Source organism: Microcaecilia unicolor, chromosome 10, assembly GCF_901765095.1.
Source record: "Microcaecilia unicolor chromosome 10, aMicUni1.1, whole genome shotgun sequence".
NCBI classification, from domain to species: domain Eukaryota; kingdom Metazoa; phylum Chordata; class Amphibia; order Gymnophiona; family Siphonopidae; genus Microcaecilia; species Microcaecilia unicolor.
The window spans coordinates 54,930,632-54,951,593 of NC_044040.1; the positions used below are offsets into that span (position 1 = coordinate 54,930,632).

Below are 20,962 nucleotides of genomic sequence, written 5' to 3' on the forward strand. Positions count from 1 at the left end.
AAGCTATTAGAGGTAAAAGAAAATCCTTCAGAAAATGGAAGAAGGATCTGACTGAAAGTAATAGGAAATAGCATACGGAAAGGCAAGTCAAATGGCAAAGCACTGATAAGGAAGGCAAAGAGAGCCTTTGAAAAGAAGATTGCGTTGAAGGCAAAAACACAGAATAACATTTTTAGGTATATTAGAAGCAAGAAGCCGGCAAAAGAATCAGTTGGACTGCTAGATGACAGAGATAAAATGGGCAATAAGGGAAGACAAGGTCACAGTGGAGAGTTAAATGAAATCTTTGCTTTGATCTTCACTGAAGAGGATGTGGGAGAGATACCGGTGCCAGAAATGTTATTCAATGCTGATGAGTCAGAGAAACTAAAACAAATCTCTGTAAACAAGGAAGATGTAATGGAGCAATTTGACAAATTGAAGAGTAGCAAATCACCTGGACAGATGGTATACATCCCAGAGTACTGATAGAATTGAAAAATGAACTTGCAGAGCTACTATTAGTAACGTGTAATTTATCTTTAAAATCAAGCATTGTACCAGAAGACTGGAGAGTGGTCAATGTAACACCAATTTTTAAAAAGGGTTCCAGAAGTGATCTGGGAAATTATAGACCGGTGAGCCTGATGTCAGTGCTGGACAAAATGGTAGAGACCATTATAAAGAACAAAATTACAGAGCATAAGCATGGATTAATAAGACAAAGCCAAGGGGAATCTTGCCTCCCCAATCTACATTTCTTTGAAGGGGTGAATAAGTATGTGGATAAGGTGAGCCAGTCAATATTGTGTATCTGGATTTTCAAAAGGCATTTGACAAAATACCTCATGAAAGACTCCTGAGGAAATTAGAAAGTCATGAGATAGAAGGCAATGTCCTATTGTGGATTAAAAACTGGTTAAAAGATAGAAAACAGAGTATGGTCAGTATTCTGAATGGAGAAGGGTAGATAGTGGGGTTACCAAGGGATCTGTGCTGGGACCGTAGCTTTTTAACATTTATAAATGATCTAGAGATGGGAATAACTAGTGAGGTAATTAAATTTGCTGATGATACAAAGTTATTAAAAGTTGTTAAATTGCAAAAGGATTGTGAAAAATTGCAAGTTGTCCATACGAGACTGGCCAGCCAAATGGCAGATGACAATGTGAGCAAGTGCACAGTGATGCGTATGGGAAAGAGGAACCCAAACCCACAGTTACGTGATGCAAAGTTTCACATTGTTACAGCCCAGGAAAAGGATCTAGGTGTCATCACTGATGATGCATTGAAATCCTCTGCTCAAAGAGGAGTGAAGGAAAGACAGATACAGCAGCCCAAGTCGTAGCCAATCACGTGATTGCAACGGCCACTCCAGTTCATACAAGTCTAAAGATAGATGCAGAGAGGAGCCCCACGAGAGGGAGCAGGATAGACAGACACAGGAGTCCAAAAAAGTCAAAAGATGGAGAGCGGTCTAAATATAACCATCTAAATACGACCACCTAAACTTCCGGAAATCACTAAAAACCAACCTGTTTAAAAAGGCATACCCTACCGATCCAACTTAAGTGCCTAATCTCTGCAACACAACCAAACTAAAGCACGTAATGGACATAACACAACTCTTCCGTTCTTCGATTCCCTAATGTGGCCGTGCTACATGAACTTGATCTTATCACACCACCACCCTGTATTTGTTCACACCGGAGCCTGCAAAGGCCTCTTTGGTAATATGTAAGCCACACTGAGCCTACAAATAGGTGGGAAAATATGGGATACAAATGTAACAAATAAATAAATGTGCAGCAGCAAAGAAAGCAAATAGAATGTTAGGAAAGGAATGGAAAAACAAAATGGAGGATGCTATGACTATGTCGCTCCATGGTGCGACCACCTCGAATACTGTGTGCAGTTCTGGTCACCGCATCTCAAAAAAAGATATTATGAAATTAGAAAAGGTACAGAGAAGGGTGACGATAATGATAAAGGTGGCAACTTCTCTATAAGGAAAGGCTAAAGTGGCTAGGGCTCTTCAGCTTGGAGAAGAGACAGCTGAGGGGAGATATGATAGAGGTTTATAGAATACAGAGTGGAGCAGAACAGGTAGATGTGAATCGCTTGTTTACTCTTTCCAAAAATACTAGGGCTAAGGGGCATACAAAGAAGCTACTAAGTAGTAAACTTAAAACGAATCTGAGAAAATATTTCTTCAATCAATGAGTAATTAAAACTCTGGAATTCGTTGTCAGAAAATATGGTAAAAGCAATTAGGTTAGCAGGGTTAAAAAAAAAGGTTTGGATAAATTCCTAAAAGAGAAGTTCATATGTTATTATTAAGATAGACTTGGGAAAATCCACTGCATATTCTAGGATAAGCAGTATAAAATCTGTTTTGATGTTCTGGGATCTTGCCAGGTACCTGTGACCTGGATTGGCCACTGTTGGAAACAGAATACTGGGCTTGATGGACCTTCAATCTGTCCCAGTATGGCAATGCTTATGTTCTTACACACCAAATGTGATATAGATTTAAGATTAAAACTGTATTCTTTCCAACTCCATATAGTAAACAAATTTTATGTAAGTACCAAATTTTGCATGGGGGAATAACTGGGGAAAATAATTTGAAAATGGGACATACTATTTCTCTGGAGTCCTCAATTCAAATAAAAATGTATCAATATATTTCTATGGGAGAAGCCACTCTAGCTTCTGCAGAGCAAACTAATATATTGAAATATAGTTCTTAGGGGATTGCTCCTTTCAAAATGCTTCTCCTAAGCACAAACACATGCATGCAGGGATTGGAAGTAATTCCACAAAGCCCCCTCAACCCCAACTGCTGGTTTGCTCTTAGTAATTCTGATGTGTATTTGGATTTTCTTTTGTAAACTCTACTGTGAAACCTAGTAACTGAAGCGTACAGCTTTCTTGATGGCTGCTACGTATGGTGACCTACTGATGGAACTATTTAAGAGTGCTGTTTGTTGCTATGAGTACAACTCTGTAGTAGCAGTAAAGCACATCAGTATCTGCTGAAATGGGCAAATGACACACTATAGTTAAAATGTAAAATCCACCAACAGCAATTAGCTGGATGTATTTTCACATTGTCCTTTATTTTTAAAACTATTTTCAAATCAAAAGAATGTTTGGGTTTCACTCCATTTAAAACTACCCCGTCCCTCTTCCCCAGACACACACACAGTGGCTGAAAAAAATTCCACGAGCCCATTCACTGCTTTATAAGCTCACACTCTTAAGGAGTAACAAAATCTAATGGGTCAATATACGGACATTTTTACACACAGTAATGCAAAAATAAATACCTGGTACTCATTTTCTGAAGCCTCTACAATTTTTATAAATTCTTTCGCCGTCTGAACTTCATTCTGAAAAAGAAAGAATGTTACAATTTGCATTCTTGAAGCACAAGACCTGTTTGCTAAGTTCAGTAGCTAACAAGCCTATAATCGCAGAGTTCTTATAACAAATATCATGGCAACCTGTGACCCACCTGAGAATTTAACATGAAATGACCAGCACCTGACTTCTGCCAACTGGGTGGGTGTGGATACATCTCTTTATAGAGCAGTGCTTCTCAATCTTCTCTCCCTTCTCCCCTTGGGACACACCTGATAGACAATGTTTGCATGTGTGACACACACACGACCCTCAAAGACCTTTGGCCTGACACAGTATAGCAGTTCTTATGAGTAGAACTAAATATTTCTTCATAACTGCCCATACAAAAAAAATATTTTGATTCTCATGTCATCTGAGTAACACTAATCTATTACCATGCACATTGAGAAACAATGCAAAACCTAAAAAAAACATTCCCACACAGCATACATGTAGCAAATCTGCCATGATACAGTAGCACCAATTCCTATGATTCAAATAGCAAAGAACTACAAATATTACACTGGGCCCCAGAAAACCAAATTGACCTAATATTAGGAAAACAAAACAAGCGGAATTTGCTACAGACCTCTACACAGAAACTATATGCCAACAGAAACTGCACCTTGGTTACACCCACACACGTTCTCACCAAAGAAGCAGCAGCCACAAATTAGAAATAGAAACATGAGGCCAAAAATTGAACCGGGAACCCCAAAAGACAAACTCAACAGTTACTATAAAACTAGAGAAATTAATCCGTTTCTCTCTTATACTTAAAAACAAAACAAAACACAAAAGAACCCAACAATTCACATTTCCATATTTCACTTAAACTATTTTTTGTTTAGGCATTATATTTTCCTAATTGTATTAGTCCCAGTCTCTCTTCTACTTTTCTGCCTCAAATATTTCCAGTGTCTGTTCATTTGACATTTCTCAGCTCTCTTAGTCTTCTTCCATTCTGTTCCTACATCGATCTCTACACACTCTCCTACCCCCCCCCCCCCCCACCAACACCCCACAGCCTACCATCTCCATACTCTGTAGCCCAGCACCTTCCCCTCTCTCCCCTAGTAGACTGCAGCTTCCTCTCTCTCTTCCTTTTCCTCTCCCTGCTCCAACCTCTCCTCCTACCTTGCTGCTGCCACCACCACCAAGTTGACAAAGGGAAAAGTGTGGACTCTTGGCGCCTGTGCATGCACTACAGGTCCAATGACCCATCCCCCCCCCTTAGTAACTAAGTTGCATGGGGGGGGGGGGGGGGGGAGGAGAGAAGAAACCAAGGAGATTAGATAACAGGAGACAGGATGATGTCAAAAAGCTGAAGCCAACTAGGCTGATCTGCCTTTCCCTCCGCACTGCCATCATTCCCATTCACCTAAAACAAAGCAAGCAAATCTATGAGCTGCTCTATCCATGTTGTTAATTGTTGGTAGTATTTTTATTTTATCACACTTATATTTTTAAACATGCCGGCTTGAGTAGCATACAGATGTACACAGAGGAAACATTGGTTTCAACGGTTAGAGTAGTAATTAGCTCTAAATTTAAAATCAGTGTGTCATTTGGAGGGGCTGGTTACAGGGATTTCCTGTATTCGTGCAGAGATGTTTTCACCTAGTAAAGGGCCACCAAAACAGACGTGTTATGAGAATCAGGTGCTTAACAATCCGACTTACTATTTATAAGTGCAATTTAAAAAAAAAACATTAATTATGTTGAAACCTATCAGCATTTTTTTCCTGTACCTACATCAAAAGAAAAAGATGGCATGTGGGAACTTGCTCCTTTTGTTTTGTGGATTGCAGTGGTTTACTATAAAAACGCAACTTGCCTTTTTTTTACCACTACTATTTCACAGAGAGGTATTGAGTAATGAGGGAAAGGCTTCCTTCATGAAGAAGTTCTGTCAAGTCAGTCTAAATGTGCCAACAATGCCCAGTTCAGCACACTATTAGCCACAAGTTCATACAAAGTTAACTACAGTGGTGGAAATAAGTATTTGATCCCTTGCTGATTTTGTAAGTTTGCCCACTGACAAAGACATGAGCAGCCCATAATTGAAGGGTAGGTTATTGGTAACAGTGAGAGATAGCACATCACAAATTAAATCCGGAAAATCACATTGTGGAAAGTATATGAACAAGACCTAATACTTGGTGGCAAAACCCTTGTTGGCAAGCACAGCGGTCAGACGTCTTCTGTAGTTGATGATGAGGTTTGCACACATGTCAGGAGGAATTTTGGTCCACTCCTCTTTGCAGATCATCTCTAAATCATTAAGAGTTCTGGGCTGTCGCTTGGCAACTCGCAGCTTCAGCTCCCTCCATAAGTTTTCAATGGGATTAAGGTCTGGTGACTGGCTAGGCCACTCCATGACCCTAATGTGCTTCTTCCTGAGCCACTCCTTTGTTGCCTTGGCTGTATGTTTTGGGTCATTGTCATGCTGGAAGACCCAGCCACGACCCATTTTTAAGGCCCTGGCGGAGGGAAGGAGGTTGTCACTCAGAATTGTACGGTACATGGCCCCATCCATTCTCCCATTGATGCGGTGAAGTAGTCCTGTGCCCTTAGCAGAGAAACACCCCCAAAACATAACATTTCCACCTCCATGCTTGACAGTGGGGACGGTGTTCTTTGGGTCATAGGCAGCATTTCTCTTCCTCCAAACACGGCGAGTTGAGTTCATGCCAAAGAGCTCAATTTTTGTCTCATCTGACCACAGCACCTTCTCCCAATCACTCTCGGCATCATCCAGGTGTTCACTGGCAAACTTCAGACGGGCCGTCACATGTGCCTTCCGGAGCAGGGGGACCTTGCGGGCACTGCAGGATTGCAATCCGTTATGTCGTAATGTGTTACCAATGGTTTTCGTGGTGACAGTGGTCCCAGCTGCCTTGAGATCATTGACAAGTTCCCCCCTTGTAGTTGTAGGCTGATTTCTAACCTTCCTCATGATCAAGGATACCCCACGAGGTGAGATTTTGCGTGGAGCCCCAGATCTTTGTCGATTGACAGTCATTTTGTACTTCTTCCATTTTCTTACTATGGCACCAACAGTTGTCTCCTTCTCGCCCAGCGTCTTACTGATGGTTTTGTAGCCCATTCCAGCCTTGTGCAGGTGTATGATCTTGTCCCTGACATCCTTAGACAGCTCCTTGCTCTTGGCCATTTTGTAGAGGTTAGAGTCTGACTGATTCACTGAGTCTGTGGACAGGTGTCTTTCATACAGGTGACCATTGCCGACAGCTGTCTGTCATGCAGGTAACGAGTTGATTTGGAGCATCTACCTGGTCTGTAGGGGCCAGATCTCTTACTGGTTGGTGGGGGATCAAATACTTATTTCCCTCTGCAGAATGCAAATAAATTCATATACTTTCCACAATGTGATTTTCCGGATTTAATTTGTGATGTGCTATCTCTCACTGTTACCAATAACCTACCCTTCAATTATGGGCTGCTCATGTCTTTGTCAGTGGGCAAACTTACAAAATCAGCAAGGGATCAAATACTTATTTCCACCACTGTATGTTCAGTGGAAAATCTGTTGGCTCAGGCTGCTTGCTATGTGAATATTCCATCACTGTTTCATTATTCCTACCAAGTATTACATATTAAGGGCATTTGCTTTAAACTTTGTTTTAATTCATTTATTCAGTCCTTACAATGCACATGGTTTTGCTTTTTAAACCCAAAGGTGAATCCTAAGGATGGTTGAACTATTAGGTCCAAACTGTGTTTGGCTTTACTTGTTTTGGACTGCTTTGGGTCCTGCTGATCTGTACATCTGCTGTCTAGAATTTAGGAAGATGGAAATGAGAAAATAAAAATTTAAAGTTTGGACGTACTCTGTTTACTTTTGCAATGTGTGTATGGGATGCCTATTCTGGTGCATGCATGTGATATTTGAATAACTGTTTATAATTACGGATATGATTTCTGAACACACGGCATCTTTAAAAAGGACAGACTTTTAAGTGCCCAGTTGGGTATATATGCTAATCTTAACTTTGTTAAATGTTTTAGACATATCCATCTACTTGCTCCCATGATATAACTGAATTCTATTATTTTCACTGCATTTTCAAATGTAATCCACATTGAACCCAAGGTTGCTTGGGATAATGTGTGATATAAATGTAAAAAAAAAAAAAAAAAGTCCTTTATCTTCCACCTTTTAAGACACTGCCTATCCTGCTGGATGGTGATGGCACAATGAAAGCAAGTTTTGTCCAGTGAAAACTAACTCAAAATACTACTACTACTAATCATTTCTAAAGCGCAACTAGACTTGTTCCTTAGCTATTCCTTAGCTAGGTTCTAGTATTACCATATTGCAAATGTGACCATACCATGCCTCTGTTGTTATGTTCCACTAATAAGTTTAACTGGCTTTCTTATTATATAACCTTTGGATGCACAACTAGGAACAAAAACATTTATTCAATATCACAATTCCTCATGTACAACCACAAAACCACCTTTTAGGGCGCTTAATGTTCACAATGAGCTCCTTTTATTATCAACCAAATAAAGGTAAGAGTTTTCAGTTTTGGCACAGTATAAATCAATCATAAGAACAAAATATAAGAAAACCAATGGACTGCATTAGGGACTTATAGCCCATTTAGTTATGTTTAAACAAAAAAGATCCGCATGAAAACAAAAACAAAATACAGAGTTTATAAAGCGAATGCTACATACCTGTAGAAGGTATTCTCTGAGGACAGCAGGCTGATTGTTCTCACTGATGGGTGACGTCCACGGCAGCCCCTCCAATCGGAATCTTCACTAGCAAAAGCCTTTGCTAGCCCTCGCGCGCCGATGCGCATGCGCTGCCGTCTTCCCGCCCGAAACCGGCTCGTGCCGGCCAGTCTCATATGTAGCAAGACAAAGACTAGGGAAGACACAACTCCAAAGGGGAGGCGGGCGGGTTTGTGAGAACAATCAGCCTGCTGTCCTCGGAGAATACCTTCTACAGATATGTAGCATTCGCTTTCTCCGAGGACAAGCAGGCTGCTTGTTCTCACTGATGGGGTATCCCTAGCCCCCAGGCTCACTCAAAACAACAACCATGGTCAATTGGGCCTCGCAACGGCGAGGACATAACTGAGATTGACCTAAAAAATTTACCAACTAACAGAGTGCAGCCTGGAACAGAACAAACATGGGCCTAGGGGGGTGGAGTTGGATTCTAAACCCCGAACAGATTCTGAAGCACTGACTGCCCGAACCGACTGTCGCGTCAGGTATCCTGCTGCAGGCAGTAATGAGATGTGAATGTGTGGACAGATGACCACGTCGCAGCTTTGCAAATCTCTTCAATAGTGGCTGACTTCAAGTGGGCTCCCGACGCTGCCATGGCTCGAACATTATGAGCTGTGACATGACCCTCAAGAGCCAGCCTAGCCTGGGCGTAAGTGAAGGAAATGCAATCTGCTAGCCAATTGGATATGGTGCGTTTTCCTACAGCCACTCCCCTCCTGTTGGGATCAAAAGAAACAAACAATTGGGCGGACTGTCTGTTGGGCTGTGTCCGCTCCAGATAGAAGGCCAATGCTCTCTTGCAGTCCAATGTGTGCAGCTGACGTTCAGCAGGGCAGGAATGAGGACGGGGAAAGAATGTTGGCAAGATAATTGACTGGTTCAGATGGAACTCTGACACAACTTTTGGCAAGAACCTAGGGTGAGTGCGGAGGACTACTCTGTTATGATGAAATTTGGTGTAAGGGGCCTGGGCTACCAGGGCCTGAAGCTCACTGACTCTACGAGCTGAAGTAACTGCCACCAAGAAAATGACCTTCCAGGTCAAGTACTTCAGATGGCAGGAATTCAGTGACTCAAAAGGAGGTTTCATCAGCTGGGTGAGAACGACATTGAGATCCCATGACACTGTCGGAGGCTTGACAGGGGGCTTTGACAAAAGCAAACCTCTCATGAAGCGAACAACTAAAGGCTGTCCTGAGATCGGCTTACCTTCCACACGGTAATGGTATGCACTAATCGCACTAAGGTGAACCCTTACCGAGTTGGTCTTGAGACCAGACTCAGACAAGTGCAGAAGGTACTCAAGCAGGGTCTGTGTAGGACAAGAGCGAGGATCTAGGGCCTTGCTGTCACACCAGACGGCAAACCTCCTCCACAGAAAGAAGTAACTCCTCTTAGTGGAATCTTTCCTGGAAGCAAGCAAGATGCGGGAGACACCCTCTGACAGACCCAAAGAGTCTACGCTCTCAACATCCAGGCCGTGAGAGCCAGGGACCGGAGGTTGGGATGCAGACGCGCCCCTTCGTCCTGCGTGATGAGGGTCGGAAAACACTCCAATCTCCACGGTTCTTCGGAGGACAACTCCAGAAGAAGAGGGAACCAGATCTGACGCGGTCAAAAAGGAGCAATCAGAATCATGGTGCCTCGGTCTTGCCTGAGTTTCAACAAAGTCTTCCCCACCAGAGGTATGGGAGGATAAGCATACAGCAGACCCTCCCCCCAATCCAGGAGGAAGGCATCTGATGCCAGTCTGCCGTGGGCCTGAAGCCTGGAACAGAACTGAGGGACTTTGTGGTTGGCTCGAGATGCGAAGAGATCTACCAAGGGGGTGCCCCACACCTGGAAGATCTGTCGCACTACACGGGAATTGAGCGACCACTCGTGAGGTTGCATAATCCTGCTCAACCTGTCGGCCAGACTGTTTACGCCTGCCAGATATGTGGCTTGGAGCACCATGCCGTGACGGCGAGCCCAGAGCCACATGCTGATGGCTTCCTGACACAGGGGGCGAGATCCGGTGCCCCCCTGCTTGTTGACGTAGTACATGGCAACCTGGTTGTCTGTCTGAATTTGGATAATTTGGTGGGACAGCCGATCTCTGAAAGCCTTCAGAGCGTTCCAGATCGCTCGCAACTCCAGAAGATTGATCTGCAGATCGCGTTCCTGGAGGGACCAGCTTCCTTGGGTGTGAAGCCCATCGACATGAGCTCCCCATCCCAGGAGAGACGCATCCGTGGTCAGCACTTTTTGTGGCTGAGGAATTTGGAAAGGACGTCCCAGAGTCAAATTGGACCAAATCGTCCACCAATACAGGGATTTGAGAAAACTCGTGGACAGGTGGATCACGTCTTCTAGATCCCCAGCAGCCTGAAACCACTGGGAAGCTAGGGTCCATTGAGCAGATCTCATGTGAAGGCGGGCCATGGGAGTCACATGGACTGTGGAGGCCATGTGGCCCAGCAATCTCAACATCTGCCGAGCTGTGATCTGCTGTGACGCTCGCACCCGCGAGACGAGGGACAACAAGTTGTTAGCTCTCGCCTCTGGGAGATAGGCGCGAGCCGTCCGAGAATCCAGCAGAGCTCCTATGAATTCGAGTTTCTGCACTGGGAGAAGATGGGACTTTGGATAATTTATCACAAACCCCAGTAGCTCCAGAAGGCGAATAGTCATCTGCATGGACTGCAGGGCTCCTGCCTCGGATGTGTTCTTCACCAGCCAATTGTCGAGATATGGGAACACGTGCACCCCCAGCCTGCGAAGTGCCGCTGCTACTACAGCCAAGCACTTTGTGAACACTCTGGGCGCAGAGGCAAGCCCAAAGGGTAGCACACAGTACTGGAAGTGACGTGTGCCCAGCTGAAATCGCAGATACTGCCTGTGAGCTGGCAGTATCGGGATGTGTGTGTAGGCATCCTTCAAGTACAGAGAGCATAGCCAATCGTTTTCCTGAATCATGGGAAGAAGGGTGCCCAGGGAAAGCATCCTGAACTTCTCTTTGACCAGATACTTGTTCAGGGCCCTTAGGTCTAGGATGGGACGCATCCCCCCTGTTTTCTTTTCCACAAGGAAGTACCTGGAATAGAATCCCAGCCCTTCTTGCCCGGATGGCACGGGCTCGACCGCATTGGCGCTGGGAAGGGCGGAGAGTTCCTCTGCAAGTACCTGCTTGTGCTGGAAGCTGTAAGACTGAGCTCCCGGTGGACAATTTGGAGGTTTTGAGGCCAAATTGAGGGTGTATCCTTGCCGGACTATTTGGAAAACCCACTGATCGGAGGTTATGAGAGGCCACCTTTGGTGAAAAGCTTTCAACCTCCCTCCGACTGGCAGGTAGCCGGGCACTGACACTTGGATGTCGGCTATGCTCTGCTGTAGCCAGTCAAAAGCTCGTCCCTTGCTTTTGCTGGGGAGCCGAGGGGCCTTGCTGAGGCGCACGCTGCTGACGAGAGCGAGCGCACTGGGGCTTAGCCTGGGCCGCAGGCTGTCGAGAAGGAGGATTGTACCTACGCTTGCCAGAAGAGTAGGGAACAGTCTTCCTTCCCCCGAAAAATCTTCTACCTGTAGAGGTAGAGGCTGAAGGCTGCCGGCGGGAGAACTTGTCGAATGCGGTGTCCCGCTGGTGGAGCTGCTCTACCACCTGCTCGACTTTTTCTCCAAAAATGTTATCCGCACGGCAAGGCGAGTCCGCAATCCGCTGCTGGATTCTATTCTCCAGGTCGGAGGCACGCAGCCATGAGAGTCTGCGCATCACCACACCTTGAGCAGCGGCCCTGGACGCAACATCAAAGGTGTCATACACCCCTCTGGCCAGGAATTTTCTGCACGCCTTCAGCTGCCTGACCACCTCCTGAAATGGCTTGGCTTGCTCAGGGGGGAGCGCATCCACCAAGCCTGCCAACTGCCGCACATTGTTCCGCATGTGTATGCTCGTGTAGAGCTGGTAAGACTGAATTTTGGCCACGAGCATAGAAGAATGGTAGGCCTTCCTCCCAAAGGAGTCCAAGGTTCTAGAGTCCTTGCCCGGGGGCGCCGAAGCATGCTCCCTAGAACTCTTGGCCTTCTTTAGGGCCAAATCCACAACTCCAGAGTCGTGAGGCAACTGAGTGCGCATCAGCTCTGGGTCCCCATGGATCCGGTACTGGGACTCGATCTTCTTGGGAATGTGGGGGTTAGTTAAAGGCTTGGTCCAGTTCGCCAGCAATGTCTTTTTTAGGACATGATGCATGGGTACTGTGGACGCTTCCTTAGGTGGAGAAGGATAGTCCAGGAGCTCAAACATTTCAGCCCTGGGCTCGTCCTCCACAACCACCGGGAAGGGGATGGCCGTAGACATCTCCCGGACAAAGGAAGCAAAAGACAGACTCTCAGGAGGAGAAAGCTGTCTTTCAGGAGAGGGAGTGGGATCAGAAGGCAGACCCTCAGACTCCTCGTCAGAGAAATATCTGATGTCTCCTTCGTCTTCCCACGAGGCCTCACCCTCGGTGTCAGACACAAGTTCGCGAACCTGTGTCTGCAACCGTGCCCGGCTCGACTCCTTGGAACCACGGCCACGGTGGGGGCGTCGAGAGGTAGACTCCCTCGCCCGCACCGGCGAAGCTCCCTCCGCCGACGTAGTCGGGGAGCCTTCCTGGGAGGCGTCCGCAGTCGGTACCGCACGCGGCACCGACGCCGGAGACCTCACCCCGGGCGATGGACCAGCCGGCGCCACGCTCGACGGTACCGGTGGCGCAAGCACCCCCGGTACCGGAGGGGTAGGGCGCAACAGCTCTCCCAGGATCTCTGGGAGAACGGCCCGGAGGCTCTCGTTCAGAGCGGCTGCAGAAAAAGGCATGGAGGTCGATGCAGGCGTCGATGTCAGAGTCTGTTCCGGGCGTGGAGGCTGTTCCAGGCTGTCCAGAGTGGAGCGCATCGACACCTCTTGGACAGAGGGTGAGCGGTCCTCTCGGTGCCGATGCCTGCTGGGTGCCGACTCCCTCGGCGACCCAGAGCTCTCGGTGCCGACACGGGAAGGGGACCGGTGACGATGCTTCTTCGACTTCTTGCGAAGCATGTCACCGGAGCTTCCTGGCACCGACGAGGAGGACGTAGAATCCAGCCGTCTCTTCCTCGGGGCCGAGGCCGAGGCCGAAGAAGGTCGGTCTCGGGGGGGCTGTACCGCAGGAGCCCTCAGGGTAGGGGGAGACCCACCCGAAGGCTCACCGCCACCAGCAGGGGAATGGACAGCCCTCACCTGCACTCCAGACGATGCACCACCGTCCGACGACATCAGCAGACGAGGTCCCGGTACCACCGACATCGATACAGTCGTCCGATGTCTCAGCGCCGATGCAGAGGGCCGATGCCTCGATGCACTGGCAGCCGAGGATGAAGGTCTGGACGCTGAAGACGTCGATGCACTCGGTACCCCCGGTGCCGATGCCGACGAAGAGCCCGAGAACAAAATGTTCCACTGGGCTAACCTCGCTACCTGAGTCGGCTTTTGTAAAAGGGAACACAGACTACAGGCCTGAGGGCGGTGCCCAGCCCCCAGACACTGAAGACACGACACGTGCCTGTCAGTGAGCGAGATTACCCGGGCGCACTGGGTGCACTTCTTGAAACCGCTGGAAGGCTTCGATGTCATGGGCGGAAAAATCACGCCGGCGAGATCAAAACTCAAAATGACGAAAATTGGCACCACAAAAATAGGGAGAAGAAAATTTCGACCGAGGCCTAACTGAGGCCTACCCCGACGACGAAAGAAAACTTACCGGGGCGAAAAGCTCGAAATACGGGAAGGAAAAAAGACCAAACAGGCTCTTCCGAACACTTTTTTTTTTTTTTTTAAACTTTCTGAAAAGAAACGAGTCGAAAACGACGCGCGAGGTCAACTTTCCGGGGCACGAACGGCGAAACACGACCGTACCGAGCGCGGACAAAAGAAGACTGGCCGGCACGAGACGGTTTCGGGCGGGAAGACGGCCGCGCATGCACGGTGCGCATCGGCGCGCGAGGGCTAGCAAAGGCTTTTGCTAGTGAAGATTCCGATTGGAGGGGCTGCCGTGGACGTCACCCATCAGTGAGAACAAGCAGCCTGCTTGTCCTCGGAGAACTGCTGTTTACCAGCCACAATAATTTTTTAAGCTGTTTTAATGATATTCAATTTTTATTTCATGATATTTATATCTACATATGGGAAGCTTTCAAATAAATTAAAAAGTTGTCAAATAAGTAAAAAAAAAAGAAGAAATCTTGTATCCTCCACCTTTTAAGGTACTGTCTATCCAACTGGAACAGCTTTGGACATTTTACAGATGGACCACGCCTAGGCAGTTAGCTTGACGGAGTTTAAAAAGGGGTTAGATAGATTCCTAAAGGACAAGTCCATAGACCGCTATTAAATGGACTTGGAAAAATTCCGCATTTTTAGGTATAACTTGTCTGGAATGTTTTTACGTTTGGGGAGCGTGCCAGGTGCCCTTGACCTGGATTGGCCACTGTCGGTGACAGGATGCTGGGCTAGATGGACCTTTGGTCCTTCCCAGTATGGCACTACTTATGTACTGTTTTCAATAGTGCTTGCTATTGTTTTGGTGAGCCAAAATGGTGGCAATCTCCGGCTGGCTTCAGCCCCATTCTCAATCTAACCTCCTTGGAAGAAATATGTCAGACGTGCAATGTGCATGAACTCCAAACTCCCCATGTTTGATTTCTCTTTCCAACTGAAGACTTCAGCATGCCATTGGCTGTTCCCACTGCCAGACTGAAGCTGGGTCTAGCCAGCTCATTGTGTTGACAGCACTGCCCCTAACATGGTACCGATACAAAGGATAGAAAGCAGCCTCCTTTCAGCCCTACAACACACCAGTGCATTGCAACACCATGGTTCAATACAGAGAAAGAGATATCTATACCACCACTGAACAAGTTAGCTTTAAAAGGAGGTTTAGAGCTCTCGGAACCCCACCTCACCCTGTACCTTGATGTGCATCCACCATGTTTCAGTAGAGAGCGGCAGAAATTTTCATATCTCATCAGCTGCTGAGCCCAGAGCTTCCTCACTGCTGCATCCCACCCATGCGGAAGCAGGAAGTGACATCAAAAGGGGGCAGGACAGCAGCAAGGAGGCTCTGGGCTCGGCAGCTGATGGGATATGAAAATCGCTACCGCTGCCTGATGCTTTCTACTGATATGCAGATGCACATTAAGGTACGGATGGAGCAGGGAGGTGTTCCAAGAAAGGAGGACAGACGTGCCAGAGATGTGGGGCCCTGTGCGACCACCAGTCGCTCCTGCCTAAGACCGGCCCTGCTTATAACTATTACTACCAAAAAAACATATGAGGTATAATGTTTTAAGTTGTTTCACCCAAATTACTATAAGAAAATTCAAAGAGATGCTATGCATGTGGGTGCAAAGGAACTAAAACTATATTACTATCACATATTCTGTATAAGTGCTACATGCTTAGCTAATAAGTGGAAAACTGGGCAGACAATGGGCAATCTGGTCTTTCTGCAGAATAGTCAGTGGAACTGGTGTCTATAAAAAAAACCTGTCCCGTCATAATCTGACGTGAGGAAGGTAGTTCGGCCTTTGAAATCTAGTAAAAATAGTCAAAGTATCTTTTTTTTTCCCCCATTTCTGTTTACTAAACTACAAAAAAAGAAAAGTTAATTCACATTTGTTTTATCTGCCTCAGGCAGACTGAACTGTGTTCAGCTGGAAGACACCTAATCAATATACAGTAGACTCCCTGGATTTTTCAGAATGGATTTTGATATCCTATGTAAGAGGCAGTATTTGACGTTATCGATGGTGACAGCTCACTATGTGCATCAATACACCTGCATAGGAGGAAACGTAGCAGAACCATCAAACGCAGCTGCGTGGCAATTTTAAATTTTTGATATCTGTTTACATAGCACTCAAATTTGGTAGAAGCAAGTTATATTATCGGCTACAGAAATACAATCAAAACCACAAAACACTACTTACAGACACTGTTAGAGATTCTTGCACATCTTTATGGCTCACTAGCTGAACGTTACCATCTTCATAATAATGGACCTATACAACAAAATATGTGAAATATTTTTCACTGTTTATAGTATAAATTCTGCAGGAGCATCTCTATGAAAGTATAAGCAGTACTTATGTTAACATAAGGAAAAATGAACTAAGCACATGAGCGCAAATGAATCAGGAGAAAACTTCATTGATACCTCTACCCATCTTTAAGACCCATCCAAAGAATTCTTGAATTTTGCATGCTTCACATCTTATTGCTAAACCAAAAGATATTTCTTTTCCACCCCAAATCTACTGAGAAGTCACTACTACATGTATGTAAAAGTATCTCCACTTAGGAAGCTGTGTTTATTGCATGAATTAGCTATATTAGTTCTCTTCAGTGATTAAAACCTTGCATTTTATAACACTCTTCATTTAAAAAGGATCTAGGGTACCTTCAACTGAAATAACTTAAGTTACTTCTGAGGCAGAAAATTATGGCTATCAGTTAGTGATCATCTTGTGAGTAGAGGAGTAGCCTAATGGTTAGTGCGGTGGCCTGAGAACCAGGGGAATCAGGTATGATTCCCACTGTAGCCCCTAGTGGCTCTGGGCAAGTCACTTATCCCTCCATTGTCCCACATACAAAATAAGTACCTACGTACATACGTAAGCCACTGACTATAACCACAGAAGAGGTGGTATATCAAACCCATCCCCTTCCCTTTAAAAGCTTTACATTCCAAAAATCTAAGTAACAAGTCTTCTCAGTAGATATCAAGGAAAAAAAATTACAAATACGCACTTGAATTTTCAAGATGCCAAACACCTGAGTGGTTGAAGGGGTGATTGTAAGCTTCCATTCTGATCGCCAACGGCCATTCCTAAAACAAAAGGATGGAATAATAAGCAAGGCAAGAAGTCATTTCAAAATAAAGACATCCTATTTTGTTCTAATTTAGCAAATCCTAGATTTTACTATTCTTGCTCACATCATTCATCTTCATTCTGATGTTACACACAACCCAGTCTCACGTCCCCCTCCTATACAAGATAGTACATCTATGAAACACTCATACTGGAGCTGAAGCCAACAGGACAATTGCCTTTTCTCAACAAGAAAGTAACTGGTAAGCCACAGAGCACTAGTTTTGTATCTTCTTTGAGGTGGGACTGTCTGAAAAAACTGGAAATACTGGCTTCCTTTGATATTCTGTTCTTTACTATGTTACTATTTTGTAAATTTTCCTGTCAATGGCAATATAGATGAATATACAAGACTGCACATTCAAAATATGATCAGGCAGCTTAGAGCTTGAAAATAATTTTTTTTCCACTGCTAAGTTTAATCTACACCCTTCATTTCAGACAGAACCAATTTACTTCTTTCTGCCCGGTTTTGTCAGCTGCGTCCAGTTGACCACAGATGCCCTGATTATTTATTCTATCCTGGGCTTTTCTGCTCTTTTTCCCCTGCAAATGTCTCCATTATGTTGGGTTCTTGTGTTAATGGATCATAGTAAATTTAACTCAGTCCCTGACATTTTGTCCATTCTTTCTCTTCTATAGTTGCACTTGGCTCTCTGCTGACCTTGAACCCATCTACTGATCTCACTTTAAGGTTGAACATGCAATCCTAGATCTCTGCGCACTAGCACTGTACTAGCTCACGATCTTATTGTACAGCATTGCCTTGGCATTATGCCTTAGGGACCTGGCTAAAAGAAAGGGACAAGGCTGATTTGTCTGTCTGCTCCCAGGCTCTCTCATTTACCTTTTAATAGGCTGGTAAACACTGGTGGCAAACTTGCTTTAATTTATTTGAACACTTTTCCATTTATTCAGCTTAACAGTTGCTAAATCAAGACATCCTGAAGTTCTACTGTCTGTATTGACTATTATCCAGTTGTTTATCTTCTCATTATGTTCTCTACCTGCCCTGAGAGCTGCTACTTAGGATGCTTTGTTAATTTGCTGTAACAAGTGCAGTACCAGAGATACAATTTCTAAATCCCAGGAGACTTTAACAGTCACACAGAATATGCCCAGAGATCTTGTGACAAGAATTCTGATTTCTTGGAAACCCTGGAACTTCACAATATTATTTTCCATACACATATGGCTGGACATATATTGGATCAAGTTTTATCATTAGATAAGGTCATACTTTTTTCTGATTCAAATTTACTGCTTTACGATTATTTTTGAATTTAATCTTGAACTGAAAATGAATGAGACTGTTGGGCAGACTGGATGTATCATTCAAGTCTTTATCTGCTGTCACTTATATTACTATGTTATAGCCTGACCATTTTCCCAGTCACTTTTGATTTGGATATCCCTTCTTAAGCTATCAGAGTAAATTACTTATTGCATGCAAGGTTTGGTGAATGTATGCCTTGAAATATTAGCTTCTACCATCTTGATTTTCCCTCTAAATTTTGACACAGTGCTTTTGGCAAGTCAAATATGAATTCCACTGTGAGCACTGCTTTAGAGGACACAGCCCTCCTATAGACCCGCTCCTGTATTCAGAAGTGCTGCCGTCTATGGTACCATAGTGGTCTCTGGCTTTTGAAAAGACAGGCTACAAGAGCAGAGAGGGAATAAATCTATGTAATTTTCACTGCAGAATATTAACAAACAAGGGCATGTAAAATCAGGTTAAAAAAGGAATATATTTCTAACTTATTAAAAACCAGTAACAGAACATTCAAGGACATTTTCTATGGTTGCCAACTTGACATACCCCTATATCAAGTATAACATCTTACTCTTCAGAAAGGCTGACTAATGACAAGCAGGCTAATTACTTTATTAGTAAAACTGAAGTTGTACAAGAATAAAAGTTTCACTAGGAACACTGAACATTAGCCTCGTCGTGAGAGCTGAGTTTGGAACTACCTATACTTGTTTGCCCCTCATGTCTATTTTTCCCCTCAATCTGGTTAACAGGTTGAAGTCTCAACCCACCTTTAAAATTAGTGTCTGCCACTTTACTGGAAATGAAAAAAGTGCCTTCTACTCAGCCCATTTGGTTTCTTCCAAATGGATTAAAGAACCCATTTTGAGGCTCTGTTTGTACTTTCTATGATTAATAGAAGTTTACTTACTGGATTTGTACCTAAAATACTAGCAGCAGGCTATCTGCCCTGTTCTGAAAAAACACCCACCAATAAAAACAAAAAAAAACCATAGGTATTTACGATTCAGTATTATCTAACTTATTGGCCAGTATCTAACTTCTCATTTCTGTCCAAACTCACAGAAAAAGTCTTTTCTCAACTCTAAATTTACTGAGTAAATATTTACAGCCTCATCAGTCTGACTTGCAGGCACACTCATAGTTCTGATACAGCCCTAGCCACATTGGTCAATTAGATTAGGTGCACTGCAGGTTCTGGGACAGTGGGTATTTTACTTTCGCTGGATCTTTCTGCTGCATTTGATCTAGTAAGATCAACAACTGCTAACCCGTTTTACAGAACTCTGCTTTGGTGGCCACATTCTCAGTTGGTTCTCTTCCTTCCTACACAGTCTTGTGATTTTCAGTTCAGCATTCCTGCACTATGGTATCCCACAGAGATCAGTGTTAGCCCCAGTTCTCAGTAAAGTCCTCTAGCAGGTCTAATTCAGAACTACAGGATAAGTACTTTTCTATGCACCTGTGCCCAAGCTGGTTGTGTATACTGATATTTTAAGCAAAAAAAACAAAACAAAACAATAAAAAGCATTAAAAAATAAGTTAGGTCCCATAGGACCCCAGTCATTCGGATTAGGGTTAAACCCATTTCTGATTTTTTGTTGTTGGGCTATTTGTGCTATAGCAAATCAGGTGGCATTTCAGCAATTTGTTACCTAGTTATCACTCAGTGCAGCACTGTTAGTAGAACACATTTTGGTGCAGAAATATTTTAAATATAATTTCATTTCTCATGGGGGTCTCCAAATACCCCACATTGCTATTTGAATTAAAAAGTGTTTTATTATAATAACTTTGGGTTTTACCTGTGCTACTGGCCACTTATTGAGCAGTCTTCATGAGCAATATGGCAGGAAGAATTAAGTTTAGTGCTGCAGATGCTCTAAGGTGCATTTTGAGGAAAGCGAAGAGAAGTGAAAGTGTGAATGACAAGAGTTATGGCACAGAACATTACTACTACTACTACTATTTAGCATTTCTATAGCGCTACAAGGCATACGCAGCGCTGTACAAACATAGAAGAAAGACAGTCCCTGCTCAAAGAGCTTACAATCTAATAGACAAAAAATAAATAAAGTAAGCAAATCAAATCAATTAATGTGAACGGGAAGGAAGAGAGGAGGGTAGGTGGAGGCGAGTGGTTACAAGTGGTTACGAGTCAAAAGCAATGTTAAAGAGGTGGGTTTTCAGTCTAGATTTAAAGGTGGCCAAGGATGGGGCAAGACGTAGGGGCTCAGGAAGTTTATTCCAGGCGTAGGGTGCAGCGAGATAAAAGGCGCGAAGTCTGGAGTTGGCAGTAGTGGAGAAGGGAACAGATAAGAAGGATTTATCCATGGAGCGGAGTGCACGGGAAGGGGTGTAGGGAAGGACGAGTGTGGAGAGATACTGGGGAGCAGCATAGTGAATACATTTATAGGTTAGTAGAAGAAGTTTGAACAGGATGCGAAAACGGATAGGGAGCCAGTGAAGGGTCTTGAGGAGAGGGGTAGTATGAGTAAAGCGACCCTGGCGGAAGATGAGACGGGCAGCAGAGTTTTGAACCGACTGGAGAGGGGAGAGGTGACTAAGTGGGAGGCCAGCAAGAAGCAGATTGCAGTAGTCTAAACGAGA

General features: G+C 44.6%; 1 protein-coding gene across 1 annotated transcript in view; it reads right to left on the reverse strand.

Annotated features, from left to right (window-relative positions):
* CAPZA2 (capping actin protein of muscle Z-line subunit alpha 2) overlaps positions 1-20,962 on the reverse strand; it is a 98,449-nt gene that overhangs the window by 10,269 nt on the left and 67,218 nt on the right. Inside the window, exons 8-10 of the mRNA XM_030216337.1 lie at positions 16,955-17,033; positions 16,135-16,206; positions 3,312-3,374 (exon numbers count right to left, since the gene is read on the reverse strand). Coding sequence (XP_030072197.1) covers positions 3,312-3,374; positions 16,135-16,206; positions 16,955-17,033 — 214 coding nt within the window. The remainder of the gene's footprint in view (positions 1-3,311; positions 3,375-16,134; positions 16,207-16,954; positions 17,034-20,962) is intronic.